At 44.7% G+C, this 19,526-nt stretch overlaps 1 protein-coding gene across 3 annotated transcripts in view; it reads right to left on the reverse strand.

The window, feature by feature from the left end:
- THOC5 (THO complex subunit 5) overlaps positions 1-19,526 on the reverse strand; it is a 242,432-nt gene that overhangs the window by 88,006 nt on the left and 134,900 nt on the right. For all 3 annotated transcript variants that reach the window (XM_078667190.1, XM_078667189.1, XM_078667191.1), the window contains 4 exons: positions 14,945-15,077; positions 14,522-14,599; positions 13,869-13,912; positions 4,644-4,743 (listed from right to left, as the gene is read on the reverse strand). In XM_078667190.1, the coding sequence (XP_078523316.1) occupies positions 4,644-4,743; positions 13,869-13,912; positions 14,522-14,599; positions 14,945-15,077 (355 nt within the window). The remainder of the gene's footprint in view (positions 1-4,643; positions 4,744-13,868; positions 13,913-14,521; positions 14,600-14,944; positions 15,078-19,526) is intronic.

Here is a 19,526-nt window from a genome sequence, read left to right on the forward strand (position 1 = left end):
GAAGCTCCCAAAATAAACTCTGCGGTTATACACTGGCGTGCACTAGAACTGGTGGCCCTAGGATGCTATTAGTAAATACAAATACAAACCACCAACACTGCACACTAACCATTTACTGCCCAAGAACAACACTACTAAATAATTCTCAGAGTTCAACCATTATCAAAAAGCATCAATATGAAATGGATGCTGCTTTGATTTTAAGATCAACATAAGTTTAAATGTTTTGCAATTCACCTTGCTCTTATGAAATTAAAATACTAGATAGCCTTACATCTCTATCTTCTTCTATGCAGTAACGTACGGTTCCGAGCATTCTAACTTGGGAATGAGTGAAGACAGACTGATTAATATGCAAATTAGTACCAATTTTTGGTAGAACATTAGGATGCATCCTCAGCAAGAACTAATATTGAAAGATTTAAATTGGCTTGCCCGTCAGCAGGGCCGGGGATTTACCAAATCGCCAAGCAATTGTATTCACTAAAATTAAAGTGCCTTTCATGTTAAGTGTTTCAGTTTGTATTTAAATTTCGAAAACAAAGCTTCCAGAGATGAGCAGAAAACTGAGCATCAGTGCCTAGCATCACCTTACCAGTGCACACTTCCCACATATGTTGGACTTGCTTGACTGGATGTAAAGGGTTTTCTTGTTTGGTTTCGATCTGCAGCAAAGTGGTCACTCTCACAATAAGAGTCTGCTATGGGGTCTTGCTTGCTCATTGTGGACACCTCCTAGTTGCTGAACCCGTAAATGTAGCTTGTTATGACTGACCCATTATAAAAGCAGTTTAAAAATTAATAGGACAATGGACCTATGCTCCTACTTTGCAAAAACAAAACATTACTGGTGTCATTTCACTTGTACTGAAAAGCAATTTCCATGTGACATCGGAACAAAATCCTGCTGAGATCTCCAGCAGGCCACTAGTTGCAGGTTTTGAGAAGAGAAGGACTGCCAAGAAGAACACAAATTGAGGTGTTACATCATTCAGATACATTTGATCCTGTGTAGAAGCTTTGGTAAACACCATTGTCTGGTAACAAGAGTATCTAAAGTGAAGTGAAGGTTAAGCTCTCCATTTTGTTCCAACAAATGTGGAACTCCAAAGGGGAAAACTAGTCTTGCCAGCCAAATAACCAATATCTATGAGGAAAAAGGAAAGCAGTGCTATCTGTAGCTATTTTTGCTCCTTTGTGCTAGTGAATTTGTTTTAATACATCACTTAATATGGGTGTTCATTATAGGAAGCTGGCTCTTCATATAGTATACCAAAGAGAGGTATACAGTGCAAAGAGTTCAGGTATTCCCTATGAGTAGACAGTGGCTTGCTCTAGCAATGCCAAAGTGCTCTTTTAGGGGGTAGTGTGGTCGAGCAACCTCAGGTTCATCAGAGATGAGAGTTAGACATCTGAAAATAAATAGTACACACCACTCAATAAGGAGATCCAAACCAACTTATAAAAATAACTTGTATCTATATCTATATATCTATCTATATATCCATCTATACATAGGCACCCAAATCAATATGAACGGGTACGTTAAGTTTTGTGATAGAAATACTTTCAGGTTTAAAAAATGGACACACTGCAATTTTTATAGATGGCAATGATATCCTATGGGAGGAAAAAAAAATCCTGCATACAACTTATTTGCAGAGACTTAAGACACCAATCCTCAGGGCTTAAGGTGAGTATGGGACAAGGTCCAAGGCAGCACTAGCAGGTCACTGCCAGCGGCCCTAGGGCGGCCGGGTGCAGTGGTACATGACAGCATTAGGTGCTCAATGTTAGTCAATGAGGATTGGTCGGGGTTTGGACTGGGGGGGGGAGGGGGGGGCGGAGGTGGGACAGTCGGGCTGAACCAACAGGCGAGGCATCTGGCCAGGGGAGACGTGTGCAGAGATGTTTTGAAGCATCGAGTTTGTCACCAGAGTCAGCCATGGTTGAAAGGACCTGCACTCAGAGGCTGCAGGCAGCAACGAGAAGTCCACAGCAGGGAAACACAAGGTGGGCTTAGAGTCTGGAGTGTCTGGGGACCACACTGGCACTGTTGGCCCACTTTAACTTGGGCTAGGCGGCTCAGGTGCAGTGGTTCTTTGCGGCGTCAGGTCTTTGCAGTCCAGAATCCTCACAGCTTGATCTTTGGTACCTGCAGGAGGCAGGGTGATAGCTCTGCTGCTCCACAGGAGTTCCTGGGTCTTTGGAGAAGTGCTGGTGTTCCTCCCAGACTTTGGAGGATCAGCAGCTTCCAGGGGGAGCCAAGTTTAGAGCAATTGTCGAGAACAGTGGAACAGGCCAGGAGGGTTGGCGACAAGTCAGTTGCCTCTTCTTCAGTTCTTACTTTTCGCAGCTCTTTGGTCATTCTTCTTTTGGGTCTGCGGGATCGGATTTTCTGGTGCCAGGGGCTCCCCTAAATACTAGATTTAGGAGTGGTAGGGGAGTGTAGGGTAGTAGCCAATGGGTTACTTGCCCCTGCGGTCACTATGCCTCCTAAATGGCCACTTCCTGCGGGAAGTGGGAATAACCCTGTCCCGCAGTTCTTAAGTTTGCCTTCACAAAGATGGTAGACTCTGAAAAGTAGTATCCACTTCAGGTGGCCCACCTTAGGGGTGGAACTAGCCTGAAGGTGAACACACCTCTTGGATTACTAATTTTCCAGCCTTGCCCAGGTGCCAAACAGGCCCCGATCAATGGGGTTTGGAAGGGTCGGCATACTCTCCTGTGAGGGAAGCCAGATTTGCATACTAAAGGCAGTGTCTTTTTTAAACTCCTTGCCTTGGAATGCTAACTCGCACACCATCCAGTGGGAGTGGGTGTAAACACTCTCCGCCCAACCAGGCTTTTGTTTCTGCCCTTCTGTGGGCAAAGGCCTCACCCATGGAGGTCAGAAACCCGTCTGTGGTGGCAGGCTGGCTAAGACCAGTCAGCTAGCACACTAGTAGTAGATAGGTTTTCAGAGGGTGCCAAAGGCAGAGGGAGCCTTGAGGCCCCCTGCCTTGGAATGCTAATTCACAGGTCATCTTGTGGTAAGGGGTGTAAATGCCCTCTCTGCACGACCAGACTTTGTTTCTAACTTCCTGAGGGCAAAGGCCCTCACTCCTGGGGGTCAGAAACTCATCTGTGGTGACAGGCTGGATTAAAGCAGTCAGAACAGTAGCTGGCAGGTTTTCAAGGGGCAACTCTAAAGTGCCCTCTGGGTGCATGTACTAATACATTTAACATTTGAATCAGTGTGGGTTTATTAATATGAGATGTTTGATACCAAACATTTCTATTTTCAGTAAAGCCATCAAGTATATCACAAAGATGGTAGACTCTGAAATGTCTTCACTTCAGGCGGTCCACCTTAGGGGTGGAACCTACCTGAAGGTGAACACTCCTCTCTGACTACTAATTTTCCTGACTTGCCCAGGCGCCAAACGGGCCCTGGTCATTGGGGGGGTTGGAAGTGTCGGCACCCTCTCCTGTGACGGAAGCCAGATTTACATACCAAGGCGGCGACGGCTTTTTTAAACTCCCTGACTTGGAATGCTAACTCGCAAGCCATCAAGTGGGAGGGGGTGTAAACACTCTCAGCCCGATCAGGCTTGTGTTCCTAACCTTCTGAGAGCAAAGGCCCTCACACCTGGGGGTCAGAAACACATCTGTGGTGACAAGCAGGCTAGGACCAGTTAGCTAGCACACTTGTACTGGCTAGGTTTTCAGAGAGCACCTCTGGTAGGAGCATATACATTGGTGCACATTATTTTTACAGCATAACATTGCTGAATAATTCACAATCTGAGTCACTTCTATATATGGAATTTAATTAATGGGGTCAACCTCAGGGCATAAAGAATATAGATGAGAGAGTCCAACAGCAGTAGACCGCAATGTCCCGCAAAAAAGCATTGATGAAATGCATCAATTGAGGATGACGAGAGGAGCCTGAGAAAATAACAATGCGGCGCTGGGAGCACAGAATTATGTATAAAAAAGAGGAGACCCCAGTCCTAGTAGAAGTGTCACTGTTTGATACTTTAGTGCCTCTTTGGGCAACCACATTGACCCTGGCTCTGCAATACATTCAAGGTCCTCCAACATCAGCATATTCACATCACTTTGGGGGGGGAAACTGAGAGATTATCTCTTCTGCTACCCTTGGATGCACCGTGCCGGCTAGGTTGTTTAAGTGTCATTCCTGAGGCGGTGAGAAGTCTTGGAGAGGTAAACACAGTTTGTCTCACAGAGGAGTGCCACATATGTAAAAATGGTATCTTGGAGGTTGAAGGGCAGAGAGGGGACTCAACTAATGGATATTCGGAGCCTCCTTGTGAAGAGTAAAGATCCGCCCATAACACAGGGATATCAGAGATATTCTAATGCTTACAACTGTCACTGAGATATGTGAGGATGAAAAGGAAAAAAATTACTTAGGGAACAAAGCACATGCGTGCAAAATTATCAATGAAACAACTATGTAGGTTTACTGCATTACATTTATCAGGTCAAAGAACGTTTCATCTAAGAGTCCAACAATTGTAAACCAATGTCACTACATATTATTATTATTTTGGGTCATCACCTGCTGGTTACATCGCAAGACCTTCATGCATTCCTTCTGAACCCACCACTGCTCTCATGCACACTTTCATTACCTTTGCACTTTAGGTTAATGCAGACAGACAGTGGGTGGCTCTTCAGCATCTCCTTGCGTTTATCATCGAGCTGTACTCCTAGTGTTGGGCGCCTGCGTTTCTACAGCATTTTGGGGGGGAAAAAGACAGTCAATTCTAAAGGCAGGCAAGCACTGACAACAAAATATTTTGACCTCCTAGCATCTGATCCACAGTCTATGCCTGAAGCTTTCCATAATGCCAGAGTTCAATTCATGATAGCACACCATTAACAAGATCTTGGATTCCCGCCCTCTCTACTTTGTCACCACTAGACAGTTCTCCGTCAGCACCATTCTCTATAAGTCTCCATGTTTCGATGCGCTACAATAATAACCACATTCTCCCATATTAATGAATCCAGTTTGGTTCACTCTTCGTTTCTGAAGGATCAGCCTTTACATCTACCCAGTAATTGCCCACTACTGGGATTTGTAGGGTGCAGCAGAATTATTACATAACAACTACTTCATCGAATTTCCTGAATCACACCATTTGTGAATAAATATGATTTAGGTAACAGTCTCCTAGAATGGAAAACATACCAGTACATACAGACCTCGCTGAGTGCAAATACTTCAAGTACAAATACTCACTCAGATAGATTAAACTGCCTAAAATAACAAGTTTAAAAAAATAAGATTTCTACTTGGGGAAAAATTACAAATATTACTCACCCACACATTGTTTACATTTCTCTTTCAATTTAACTACACGTTTTTTTTTTAGGTTACACAATATTTGCTCACTGCTGAAATTGTGCATTTCACCACTGTACTGTGAAGGGTACAAGAGACTAGAGGTGTCCTTTATTTACACCAAGTGATTGTTATTTAATGCAATCCTGACATCTGTTTTCCTTTTCCTTTAGTGGCTCAATTTGTTTGGTTTACTACCTAGCTGCCACACGGCCTTGGGAGCTGCTATGTCTGTGCCTTAGCCCTTTTTCAGTGTACCTAAGCAAGGGTCGGGAAAGGGAGGGTGATACTAATGACCAAAGAGACGAAGGGTGTCTACAGGGTATGACGAAATTATATTTCCATGGCCAGCTGACACTTGAGTAAACTGATCAAATTCTGAATTCGGTGAAAAGCATTTGACACTTCCAGCAGCAATCAAGGAAATTTGAATCATTTCATTTTTATCCTAATCCGCCACATGTTCACGACAAGGACACCTTGGTGCGAAGAACATTCAAAAATCAATGTTTTAATCCTACAAAACAAAAGTTTCAGCTAGCAGTTTTCTAGACACTAATGAAGATAATCATTTTAAAGATGGTATAAAAGTACAACTTCAGCAGAACATTTTCATGTTTCATGAGCCTTCCGAAAGGATATGTGTGAGGGAATTAACCTAAAATGCAGTTTGAGATGGTTCCAAAGCTTGGGACCTGTGAAAAAAATAAAGTGAATGCCCCCGCAACCACTGAGCTGAATCATCGAGATCCTGAGTAAATAAAAAGAATTTGACCGTAAGGGAAATATAGCAACTGAAACTTTCTTGAACGCATAACTTTTTAGTTTTGCAATACACTCTGTGCTTCCGGCAGAGTATCTTAAAATCACGACTTTGCTTGACAGACATCAAATGAAAGCAGACTCGTTTTTCATACACAGTAAAATAATTTTTCATGCAGGCAACCTTTGGCACTGCAATGTTTTGTATTTTTTGTAGCTTACCAAGGGAGTTACTGGGATTCCAAGATATAGGATATTACAGTAATCATTTCTAAAGAGGACACAAACAGAGGCTATTTTGGCATGATGTACTTCATGTAGAAAGAGTAAGATTTTTCCAATGAGCTTGAAAGCGCAAAAAAATGCGAAGAGAGCATTCACGTGACTTTCAAGGTCAGCATATTGTCACAGATAATACCTAGAAACGTAACCTTGGCTTCTGGCACTGCGGCCAGATACAATTTTTATATCGAGCTTGGTTCTTACCTTCCACCAAGATCTTTTTGTTGTCATTCAATTTTAAAACGTTGGTAGACAACCATTTCTGGAGCCCAAGCACGCATTATTTTCGATTTGAAACTAAGGTGGGTGCACAATGAAGTGTGGATCATCTGCGTAGGACACCCCCCAATACGCCATAAGATCTGACAGAGGACATAGATACACACTGAAAACCATTGGCAAGAGTGATGAGACTAGTGGTACACCCCACCCTTTGACATTAACTCTTAGATTGATATGGTTGTAAAGTCACTGGTTGAAAGTCTCCTTCAAGAAAGGGCAGAAATCATGATTATTCTGATCCTGTGATTCCTATTTCTCAAAGACCAATCAGGGAAACGGCATGGTGCACCCAAAGTGGCAGATGAATTCAATAGGATTACTGCTGCTAAGTAGACAGTCCAGCATAGATCAAAGGTCATCCAAGGAGATCGAATATGCTGCTATGCTCTCGGTCTTGTTCAAAAAAGTTGCTGCCAGGCATTGAAACTATTGGTGCCTTCTACACTGATCGGCCAATATTTGCTCTGTCATTTGCCAAAAACTGGTATAAAAGGTAATGGGCAGGGATGCTGTGGCTTAGATTTTCGTTTTCAATAGGCAGTTCGGTATTCCATTCTTGGTGAACATGGCTTATGTCTAACGTAACATTTACAATTTACAATGTTAACAATGTTAAGAGGGGTGACGGACAGTTCCATGGAAATGTAGTGATGGAAAGAGATGGGGGTAGAGGTTAACTGGGGGTCCTATCTTTACTTATCCCAAAGCTGTGAGAACTTCATAGAGGGTTTTTAAATCTCGCATATCCTTTCTGGCACTTCGCACCAAGTAAAATTAATTATTTGCAATAATCTGGGGTGTAAATATTAGAAGTCAGACAGACATCTATATAAGTACTATATGGACTAGAATAGATGTGTTCTAGGATTGTAAAAAAAACAATTAAATAGAAAATGAGCTAGAAAAATATGTCCTTTATTCACTTTCAGATGCTGTTTGCATTAAGAAGCATCTAGTTCTGATGAAGATCTGTGTCATTTTCATTCTGCTGTTCTTTGAAGCAATCAACTCTTAGGGTTGACTGTGAATCATTTATTCTCTAGTATTTTAGTTTTAAGCTTAAATGGTCTTAGGAGGCGTCATGATCAAAGGTTAATTTCAAGGCTGTATTAAAGTTACACAAGGCTTCACTGACCTGAATAAAGTTATAGACTGGGAACAGGAAGTGAGCTCAGGTTTCACTAGTTCTCAGAATGTTGATTTTCTTCAATGGTCGATAGGTTGTCAAGTTACGTATTGCTTTATGGGGTGGGTTTTTAGGAAGGCTGATTAAAAGTGAAATCAATTAGTATAAATTATAGTGTTTCTTTCTGGGCCACAGAAGGTCCAAAATATGTCCTCTGAAATGAGCAGGTTGTTTTTGCCAACTGATTAGATAGATTGCAGAAATTCTTGTTTAAGTTTAACATCTGTATTAACGCAAATTTTAAAATCTCACAGTATTACTTTGTTTGGTACGCGGAGTAGCACATGGTCTGCCGATTAAACCGTGCAAGCCTGACCCTTTGATTCAGGGAATGATAAATACAAATGCTCCTGTCAATCAGGGAGGTGCTGCATTTACAACGTAACACCTTGAAACCACAATCACAATTTTTTGGTTTTCATACAGCTAAAATGTTCCTTATGATTTACTTTGATGCCACCTCCTTCTGCCACCACTACTGATTGACAATTTTATATGCTTCAGGAACTGAGATTCCTAAAACTGGATTCGAACTCTTTTGCGAGAAGGTTTCAGTGATCAATACTGGATCCAATTTAATAGTTAACAAATGAAATACTTGTAGGTGACACCTGGGAGTGAGCGAACATTAACAATGGGTGCTGCAATTTCAGCAGATATACCGTTGCTCAGTGGTCCTTGTACAGATGTAGTTTACACCCCCCACACATAGCCGTGTGTTAACACGTAGATTTGCAAGAGCTCATAAGTCATGAATATAGCTCTCTGTTCTGCTGCCTATTAATGGCACTAGCTGAAGGGTTTTTGTGGATTGTTGGTTTGTTCTCAATTTCTAACGGGAAATTTGATAATTTCTCTGTCAGATTAGATGCAATATGTTGCCAGAAATGATCTTGATTGTCTCAAGTGCCACATTTTTCTATGTTCCTTGTGTGATATGCTTGCAAGCTACTATCCACTTTACACAATGGGCCATGTTCGAGTACTCACTTCTAGATGATACCTTTAATTGCATTTGCTCTACTGTATGATGTATCAATATAAATGCCAATAGAGATATATAAATTAAAAAAGTAGCATGCCAAGGGAAACTATGTGGGAATCGACACAGGAAATCAGTTTCCTGTAGGTTGTAGCCTAAAGCTTGCAACCCCAGTATTCTCTACCTCCAAATTAGCAATACCACACAAGACAATTCTAAGGAAGAGAAATACGGAGGTTATTACTGAGGTTGTTTGGGTGGTATAAGACAGGAAACAAACTAGACTCGCTAGGAAAGGCAATATAGGAGCAGCACATGGCACCCTGGCCAACAAAAGCATAAACCAAAAAGGCAGCCATCAGGTGGAACACAAATAAGCGCATAAAAAGTAACTGGGCGGCTGGAAAAACAGCAAAGTAGTACACAATTATTAAAAAGAATTAACAATGAGCAGTAGAATTAGTCAGTTAGCTCACATTTGTATTTTAAACAAGGCCATTCATTAAGGAATTCCAAGATATAGTCATAACAATCAAGTATTTCGTAAATAGTTTAACATCCTATCAACAACAGCAAATGAGTTATTGCATCTACCTACAAGGAAGTTCTTCTGAATTACTAATAAGTTACAAAAATGCCAAAAACACACACCACGTAGTAGTAGCAATAATGAAAAGAATAGGTCTGAAATACTGGGGGGGGTGTACCCCACTACTCCTGCATAGGCCTCAATTTTATCGGCTCCTGTTACCCAGACTTATGGAGCATTACGACCTGCCTGATGAGACATGCCCCAACAAAATGAACATTGAGATACTTAAAGGAAAGGGAAAAAATCTAAACACTGTAGTAGATTATTTTCCTTGAAGACTATTACCCCAAGTAATTGACAACATGTCTGGTGTATTCTATAAAGATAAAACAGGTAAAAATATACAAAGTATATCATCATAATTGGTGCAAAAAAACAGACATCATGGGCTTGAGTAGTGCAAGTAACTGTAAAATGTGGTAAAAGGTGACTTTCAGAGCAAGGCATAATGAATTAATTTGGGTGTATGCAGGCATTGTAATATTCTACGTGAAGATGCTGCATTATAGAACACTCTCGACATTGCAAATAGCATGAGACACATGCGCTACGGCAGTCTACTCTCAGAAGAGTGGCCAGAGAGTTGCAGGCAATATCTGCATTGGAGAGGCACATGGAGTGTGGGAGCCAGCAACTGGGGCGGTCAGCAATGGAAAAAATGCAGACTGTGCCAGGAGATAAAAATGCCAATAAAGTGTGCGTGTTACAAGTGCAGTCGGGTCATGGGATAAGGGCACGAGAAAATTGTGGAAGTATAATGTTGGAGTTTAGTACATTACTCATACAAGGCAACTGTAAAAAAAAGTTTAGCCTCTTTTCTGCTTCAACTTTTGTGATGATCGCTAAAGAAATTGTTTAATACGACATAGAGAGTAGGGATGGCGCAGCTTTCAATGATAAATTGGGTATATCTCTTCCTTAGCTGGAAGGTGGGATGATTGCTGGAACTACATGGTGCCCTTCTTTAACACATGCACCAAATAGTAACGTTAGCAAGATATACCCGGGGTACTCAAATTGCTCACACAATTATTTTTGTTCAGCCTCTAACATAAAGAGATAGCCACTGCAACAGTCTGTATTGATGAAGAAACATAAATCAGCAGTAGAACACAAGGATTCTTAGTGCAGCACGCTGCCAGTAGCCATTCAAGTCAGGAGGCATCAGCAACATACAAATAAACACACCTGGAGTCAGCCTCTCTACTACTAGCAGTTGATGTCACTGCAGCATTCTATCCATGTCAACACCACAGATTTTGATAAACAGTTAGGTGCTACTGTTCATATGTGTCGTCTTGATGTATTTCGGAATCAATATCAAACATTCTATAAATGAAATACAGGCAGCCTGCTAACTTCAGAAGTTTAGAAGATAGAATTGTTGGGCGAGAAATTAACTAAGGTGACTCCTTGCAAAATTTAAATATTATTCTGGAAAGAGAATAGATTAAACAGAGAACAGAGGAATTTCCCAAACAAGTGGACAAGATCAAAGCATGTCCACTTAATAAAAAGATTTATTTTTTTACCTTTCCTTTCAATTCATAGGGGCGGTTTTCAGACAAACTATCTTCTCAGGATTACAGCCTGCTACAGAGAGACTGGTCACTGGTAGCACTTGTCTGTGGGGCTGTCGCTGACAGGGAAAGATTTCTCAGAAGCCCATGAGGGGCTGTCAAGTGGAGGAGGAGGTAGAAGCATATCTCTCCATCTTAGCAGTTTGGGCTGTATTAACTATTATCTATTTATTATGGGCAATTTCTAAAGAGCACGTTCACCAGAAGGTCTCTTAGCGCTGGGTTGCTAATTCAGCCTAGATCCATGGTTATTGGGAAGGCTATTAGAATAGCCATGTCTTCAGAAGCTCTCTGAATCTGGTGTAGTTAGGAGTGGACAGTAGATCCAGCAGGGCACAGTATTCCATACTCGAGGGGCAATGACGGAGAGCCTCCATCCTCCAGTTCAATGTTATTTGCACAGAGGGACCACCAAATAGTGTAGGTGGCAAGATCTGAGTTCTCTGGTAGAACAATACTGGATGATCTGCGATTTAACGAAAGCAGGACAGGTCAGATACAAGGCCTTGAAGGCCATACAGCACGCCTTGAACATAGATCTCTGTACGACTAGCAGCCAGTGAAGGTCCTTCGTCACTTGGGTGATATGGCCATATTTGGGCACATCATATAACAACTGAGCTGCCTGGTTTTGGATTAACTGGAGCTTAAGCACAGGACTTTGGTAAGACCGAAGTAATGGAAACTGGCACAGTCAATTCTAGACATGACTAGAGCTATTATTACTTGGGTCAGAGCCTCCCTAGTAAAGAATGTATTTATCTTTTTTATGCGCCGCACTTTGCAGAAGCTTGCCGATATCACAGACCCTACCTACTGATCAAATGATAACTCCTCATCAATGATGACCCCAAGACTTTTTACCACTTTTAAAGGCGATGGAGAGGGACCCATCTCGCCTGGGCCAGAGTGATGGGATGCGATGGTCCACCTTACTTTTTGTAATAACTATCTCACTTTTGTTGGAAATCAACTATCTCACTTTTGTTGGAATTCAACTTCAACTGATTACTGTTCAAACAATCCCGGATGAACAGCATACTGTCCTGAAATTGTTGTCTAGACGTGGGTCTATTGTTGACTGTAAATAGCAATTGCATATCATCAGCATAGTTAAATATGTTAATTTCCTTGTTCTTAAGGGGACTGACCAGGGGGCGGATATAGATATTAAAATGGTGAGAAGAAAGAGAGGAACCTTGTGGTACCCCGCAATTCAGTTGTACCTCAGATGACACAAAGGAGGTAGTCTAACTGATTGGGATCTCTCACTCAAAAAAGAAATGATCCAGTTCAAATCTGAATCCCAAAGCCCTTGGCCCTGACCCGGTAAGCCAAAACGATATGGTCGACTGTGTCAAAAGCCGCAGACAAGTCCAGTAGCTTCAAGGCTCGAGTATTACCGTTGTCAATAAATAAGTCGTAAATAAATAAAGGGTCGCCACCAAGCAGCACACGGATAGGGGACTGGAAAGCCCCGCACAAAAAGTGATCTACAGTGGTCACATCACATGCATGTCGGCAAACTATTCATATTTAGGAGAACACAGCACTGTACTGACAACAGGTCCAAGCTACGGATTCTTTTGGAAGGGTGGGGAGCAATGGTTCAGGATGGGCCTGGAACCATCTAGTCCTATATTTAGGGTATGCAAGGTACGGTAATTCTGAGAGGGATCCAATTTTGATTTCGGAGCATAAGTCTTCAGTGGAAAGCAACCGTGAAGATTCCACCTCAGGTACTCCAACACAAAGTATTCTGATCCAAGGAGACTTGAGGCAGACCATTCCATTCCTCAAGCGAATCGCAAGCTCTCTACGTCCATATGGACGAGCATGGTCCTGCCCAAGTAGAACATCAGGCCACCCTCCTTGTTCCAAGCCTAACCAGCAGCTATTAAACTTACACTAGGCTACGTGCAGGACTGTCACATAAGGCAGCTAATAGGAGATGTATACAGAGCACTTTATCCCTCTTAAACCATCAACTACTATAGACCACCAGTCATAACATTCAGCGTAATATTCAATCAAGACTCCCTATGCCTGCATGGAGGATAGTTGCCTCCTCTGGTTAGAGCAGGTCAGCCAGTGTGTCATCTTAGATATATCTCTGGCATCTGAAAATTCTGATCACAATACACAATTAAAACATCATAGCACTGTAATACAGGGTGTGAGCACTGCCTCACTGTGACAACAAAGTAACAGGTTCTCTGTTCTACCTGCACATAAATGGTGCCAGGTGGTTCCAAACCACCCACCTTACCTTTAGTGCAAGTAAGGCACATGGAAGGACATTCTGTAATAAACTGCGTAGTCAACACTAGGGCAAGGACAATAATTAAATGACCTCATTAAATTTCAAAGTGAATGGTCAAATTGAACTGGGAAACAACTTATATGACTGACGAGTATACGGACAATTGATCATGGGCATACTGCCAGGTGTGACTTAACAGAGTGGCCATGCCCTCTAGCCTCCGCATACATGTGCAGGCTGGGGCTAGAGAGAATAGAATGCTTAACAGGATACAACCTCCTTACAGCGTTTCATAGGGAACTGATGGTGAGGTGTCAAGTAGGTTGAGAACACTTCTGTCTAGTTCTGTAACCCAATGTCGCCTTTAGAACGATGGGGAGGAGATGATGGGCTGTGGCGTGAACGACAGCCACAACTTCCTACCAGAAAGTTAACTCGCAACAGACTCCATAACTAGTCTCACTCACATTATTGGAGAAAGCATCTTGTTCTCAGGACTTCTTCTCAGAAACCACACTCTACTTTTCAATGTTCCCTTTAAATCCATGATAAGAATACCCCAAAGGCATTATTTACTCACCGTAGTCTGTTCCTCTTCCGCGTCAGAATCACTCTCTTCATCTGCTGTATTAAAAAAAGAGAGGAATGGTACCAGTTAAAAATGAAACCAGGAGTGGCAATAAAATCAAGATGCCTATTAAGTGAGTGAGCTCTGACTGCATTTCAAATCTCACCCTTGAACTGCTTTGCACCAAGTTCCTTCTATCTGCTGTTCACAGCGTACCTCCTATTATTTCCTCACGTGTTTTTACATGCAAACAAGGCACGTTTTTGGGCTTATGTTTAAGGCACACAGCCTAAAATGCAAATGGCAAGCTTTTTCATAGAAGTGACATCTTGCATATTAAAATCCACTGGGTAATCCTTTCTTTATATCTCGGATTTCTATCATTAGTACAGGTGCTCTATAATGGTCAAGTACTACTCCGGATTATGAAGGGTAATCTAATATTTTCCAAAGGTGCTCCATAACCATTAGATTTTGAACCAACACAAGTCATAGCATTTCAATGAGTAGGACATGCAGTGATGGGGAAAGCTGTGAATTAAGACTAAGCAAGCATTTATTGCCTTGAGCAGGATCGAAAGGGTTGTAAAAAGGGAGAAAAAACAGGTGTGAGGTGAATAGATGCTAAAGTGAAATTAGGAGACAATTTTCAGCAGATTGCTCACCTTGACATTCTTCAGGAGGCTTGAAGAGGGCTTTAGCATCATCCACATTGCCTTCTATTGAAACAGTCATCCTCTTATCTGTAGAAAGTGTGTGAATGAAGAGGCAGCATCAGCAGTGTAGACTACTTTAAGAAAGCATCCCAGGCAGAGCGACAGATTTCAGCCCTCTCAGTGGCCAGTTGTCACAAGCACTCATCCCTTATGCATAATAAACAAGCATTTCATGACTAAGTCGCTGTGCTAGCGCTATCCCGCAGAGCTCCCATCCCAACAAGGTATGATTACTATGGAGGAGTAGCTAAGTTTCAAACTGATTAAGAATGTTATAAGCTTTCGCTTTCAAACGTAGCTAAGATAAAGCTCCATATTCTCCTCCCTGCTTCACTACCACATCCTCTAAAACCTGGCTCCTTGGACACTCACCACAGGCTTGACCATACGAGGTAGCTTGGACAAATAGAACGTAAAGAGGAGGAGGCAAGTGCCTGGCAGTCTCCTGCTGTTTGTGCACTTGGTCAAATGGCATTGCAAGGTATTCTTGCACAGGAAGAGAGGCCTGAGGGGTAGAAAGAAAAAGAAACCAGTCATTGCTGCTCAAATTCATATACTTATCTTACCAGAGAAACATAAATGACGTTGCTCAAGGCAGCTCTAGAGAGTGGCACTGCAAAAGAAGCATTGAATCGCAATTCTGCAAAAGCAGCAACATTGTGTACGTGACCTGGCAATATCCAAAATGGCTGACGCAAGTATCGAGAAGCCTGGCTCCCACCAGCCTTTTCGATATTATTTTACCACCTGAACTACGCCGTTCCTTCTTCAGGGCGGTGATTACAAGCCACAGCTTATCCGCCTGACTTTCCAGCTGGCGGCTGTATCATTGTAACGCTCCTAAACTTGCCAGTGCTCGACTTTTCAGAAGGCCTTTTATTATCCGTACGTGACTCTTTAGTGTAGAAGTTTTTACAAAACTGCAATTTATGTCTTGTCCCCAGTAATCGTCCTCTATTAGCACCATTGCGGGATAGATTACACTATACCATTTACCTCAAACCTTCACATTTGGACTGTAGAAGACTGGATCTTTATATAGTGGACCAAAACGAGGCACACTGTGTAAAGAGTCCAGGTAACCCTTACTGGTATACAGAGGCAAACATGAGAACACTAAAAGCTTGCTTTTGTGCTAGTGAAGGTGAGCAGTTTAGGCTCATCAGAGGGTAGTGCTAACCATTTGTTGTACTGACAGATTAAATAAATGAAACACACTCAAGAAAAACAAGCATTGAAAATGCAATAGGTCTCGCAATAGAAGAGTTTGACATTTTTCGTTTTGCATATAGATGAGTGGCGTTGCGTGGATGAGTGGCGTTGCGTGGGTGAGTGGCGTTGCGTGGGTGAGTGGCGTTGCGTGGGTGAGCGGCGTTGCGTGGGTGAGCGGCGTTGCGTGGCTGAGCGGCGTTGCGTGGCTGAGCGGCGTTGCGTGGCTGAGCGGCGTTGCGTGGCTGAGCGGCGTTGCGTGGCTGAGCGGCGTTGCGTGGGTGAGCGGCGTTGCGTGGGTGAGTGGCGTTGCGTGGGTGAGTGGCGTTGCGTGGGTGAGTGGCGTTGCGTGGGTGAGTGGCGTTGCGTGGGTGAGTGGCGTTGCGTGTGTGTGTGGCGTTGCGTGTGTGTGTGGCGTTGCGTGTGTGTGTGGCGTTGCGTGTGTGTGTGGCGTTGCGTGGGTGAGTGGCGTTGCGTGGGTGAGTGGCGTTGCGTGGGTGAGTGGCGTTGCGTGGGTGAGTGGCGTTGCGTGGGTGAGTGGCGTTGCGTGGGTGAGTGGCGTTGCGTGGGTGAGTGGCGTTGCGTGGGTGAGTGGCGTTGCGTGTGTGAGTGGCGTTGCGTGTGTGAGTGGCGTTGCGTGTGTGAGTGGCGTTGCGTGTGTGAGTGGCGTTGCGTGTGTGAGTGGCGTTGCGTGTGTGTGTGGCGTTGCGTGTGTGTGTGGCGTTGCGTGTGTGTGTGGCGTTGCGTGGGTGAGTGGCGTTGCGTGGGTGAGTGGCGTTGCGTGGGTGAGTGGCGTTGCGTGGGTGAGTGGCGTTGCGTGGGTGAGTGGCGTTGCGTGGGTGAGTGGCGTTGCGTGGGTGAGTGGCGTTGCGTGGGTGAGTGGCGTTGCGTGGGTGAGTGGCGTTGCGTGGTTGAGTGGCGTTGCGTGTGTGAGTGGCGTTGCATGTGTGAGTGGCGTTGCATGTGTGAGTGGCGTTGCGTGTGTGAGTGGCGTTGCGTGTGTGTGTGGCGTTGCGTGTGTGTGGCGTTGCGTGTGTGTGTGGCGTTGCGTGTGTGTGTGGCGTTGCGTGTGTGAGTGGCGTTGCGTGTGTGAGTGGCGTTGCGTGTGTGAGTGGCGTTGCGTGGCTGAGTGGCGTTGCGTGGCTGAGTGGCGTTGCGTGGCTGAGTGGCGTTGCGTGGCTGAGTGGCGTTGCGTGGGTGAGTGGCGTTGCGTGGTTGAGTGGCGTTGCGTGGTTGAGTGGCGTTGCATGTGTGAGTGGCGTTGCATGTGTGAGTGGCGTTGCATGTGTGAGTGGCGTTGCATGTGTGTGTGGCGTTGCATGTGTGTGTGGCGTTGCATGTGTGTGTGGCGTTGCGTGTGTGAGTGGCGTTGCGTGTGTGAGTGGCGTTGCGTGTGTGAGTGGCGTTGCGTGTGTGAGTGGCGTTGCGTGTGTGAGTGGTGTTGCGTGGGTGAGTGGCGTTGCGTGGGTGAGTGGCGTTGCGTGGGTGAGTGGCGTTGCGTGGGTGAGTGGCGTTGCATGGGTGAGTGGCGTTGCGTGGGTGAGTGAATGGTTAGCTGTTGCTTATGCGACGTATAGCACTTAATACTAAAGTAGGCAGACCTTCTTAGCCTTTGTGAGAATAATAGCAAAATAAAAATAAAAACCAGATCAAGTCAAGGACGCAAACGGCACCATGCTATTGTTTATTTACTCAGATGATTTGCATAAAAATGTAACTTGTGAGCACGTTTCTCTAACTCTCCAATAATCCCATTACAACACTTTGTACAAATGAGATTGGGACTCATCCTTCCGAAGTCGAGAAAAATGTGCAACGCTGTGTTGAAGTTAATTTTTTTAATTAACAAAATGCAAATAATGTGGAGAGATTTCAAGTGATTCAGGAATGGGCGCCCTTGTAAAGAGAAAGTACGGCCGGCCTGGGCAGTGATAGGGGAGGAGGGAGGAGAAATGCGAGTCACGGCAGCAGCAGCCTTTGATGTGCCTGCCGGCCGGCCGTGAATAATTAGGGGGTGAGAAATGCGCTCGGAGGGCTGCCTTTGATGTGGTAATGCGAGGCAGGCAGGCAGGCGGCTGGTGGCATTGTGCACGCGCTTTTTAGGGCTTGCGCAAGCGCAATGACCTAACAAGCATTTACAATGCAATGGTTTTGCCTTTGTTAAAGTTAGAGCTATTGGCATTGCTCTTGACACTCTGAAGCTCCACTCTGAAGCTCCACTCTGCACTCTGAAGCTCCACTCTGCACTCTGAAGCTCCACTCTGAAGCTCCACTCTGCACTCTGAAGCTCCACTCTGCACTCTGAAGCTCCACTCTGCACTCTGAAGCTGCACTCTGAAGCTCCACTCTGCACTCTGAAGCTGCACTCTGAAGCTCCACTCTGAAGCTCCACTCTGAAGCTCCACTCTGAAGCTCCACTCTGAAGCTCCACTCTGAAGCTCCACTCTGAAGCTCCACTCTGCACTCTGAAGCTCCAAGCTGCACTCTGAAGCTCCACTCTGCACTCTGAAGCTGCACTCTGAAGCTGCACTCTGAAGCTCCACTCTGAAGCTCCACTCTGAAGCTCCACTCTGAAGCTCCACTCTGAAGCTCCACTCTGAAGCTCCACTCTGAAGCTCCACTCTGCACTCTGAAGCTCCACTCTGCACTCTGAAGCTCCACTCTGCACTCTGAAGCTCCACTCTGCACTCTGAAGCTCCACTCTGCACTCTGAAGCTGCACTCTGCACTCTGAAGCTCCACTCTGAAGCTCCACTCTGAAGCTCCACTCTGAAGCTCCACTCTGAAGCTCCACTCTGAAGCTCCACTCTGCACTCTGAAGCTCCACTCTGCACTCTGAAGCTCCACTCTGCACTCTGAAGCTCCACTCTGCACTCTGAAGCTGCACTCTGAAGCTCCACTCTGCACTCTGAAGCTCCACTCTGAAGCTCCACTCTGAAGCTCCACTCTGAAGCTCCACTCTGAAGCTCCACTCTGAAGCTCCACTCTGAAGCTCCACTCTGATGCTCCACTCTGAAGCTCCACTCTGAAGCTCCACTCTGAAGCTCCACTCTGAAGCTCCACTCTGAAGCTCCACTCTGCACTCTGAAGCTCCACTCTGCACTCTGAAGCTCCACTCTGCACTCTGAAGCTCCACTCTGAAGCTCCACTCTGCACTCTGAAGCTCCACTCTGCACTCTGAAGCTCCACTCTGAAGCTCCACTCTGCACTCTGAAGCTCCACTCTGAATCTGCACTCTGAAGCTCCACTCTGCACTCTGAAGCTCCACTCTGAATCTGCACTCTGATGCTCCACTCTGAATCTGCACTCTGAAGCTCCACTCTGCACTCTGAATCTGCACTCTGCAGCTCCACTCTGAATCTGCAGCTCCACTCTGCACTCTGAAGCTCCACTCTGAATCTCCACTCTGAATCTCCACTCTGAAGCTCCACTCTGAAGCTCCACTCTGAAGCTCCACTCTGAAGCTCCACTCTGAAGCTCCACTCTGAAGCTCCACTCTGAAGCTCCACTCTGAAGCTCCACTCTGCACTCTGAAGCTCCACTCTGCACTCTGAATCTGCACTCTGAATCTGCACTCTGAATCTGCACTCTGAAGCTCCACTCTGAAGCTCCACTCTGAAGCTCCACTCTGAAGCTCCACTCTGAAGCTCCACTCTGAAGCTCCACTCTGAAGCTCCACTCTGAAGCTCCACTCTGAAGCTCCACTCTGAAGCTCCACTCTGAAGCTCCACTCTGAAGCTCCACTC

The sequence above is a fragment of the Lissotriton helveticus genome, chromosome 11 (assembly GCF_964261635.1).
Source record: "Lissotriton helveticus chromosome 11, aLisHel1.1, whole genome shotgun sequence".
Lineage (NCBI taxonomy): Eukaryota > Metazoa > Chordata > Amphibia > Caudata > Salamandridae > Lissotriton > Lissotriton helveticus.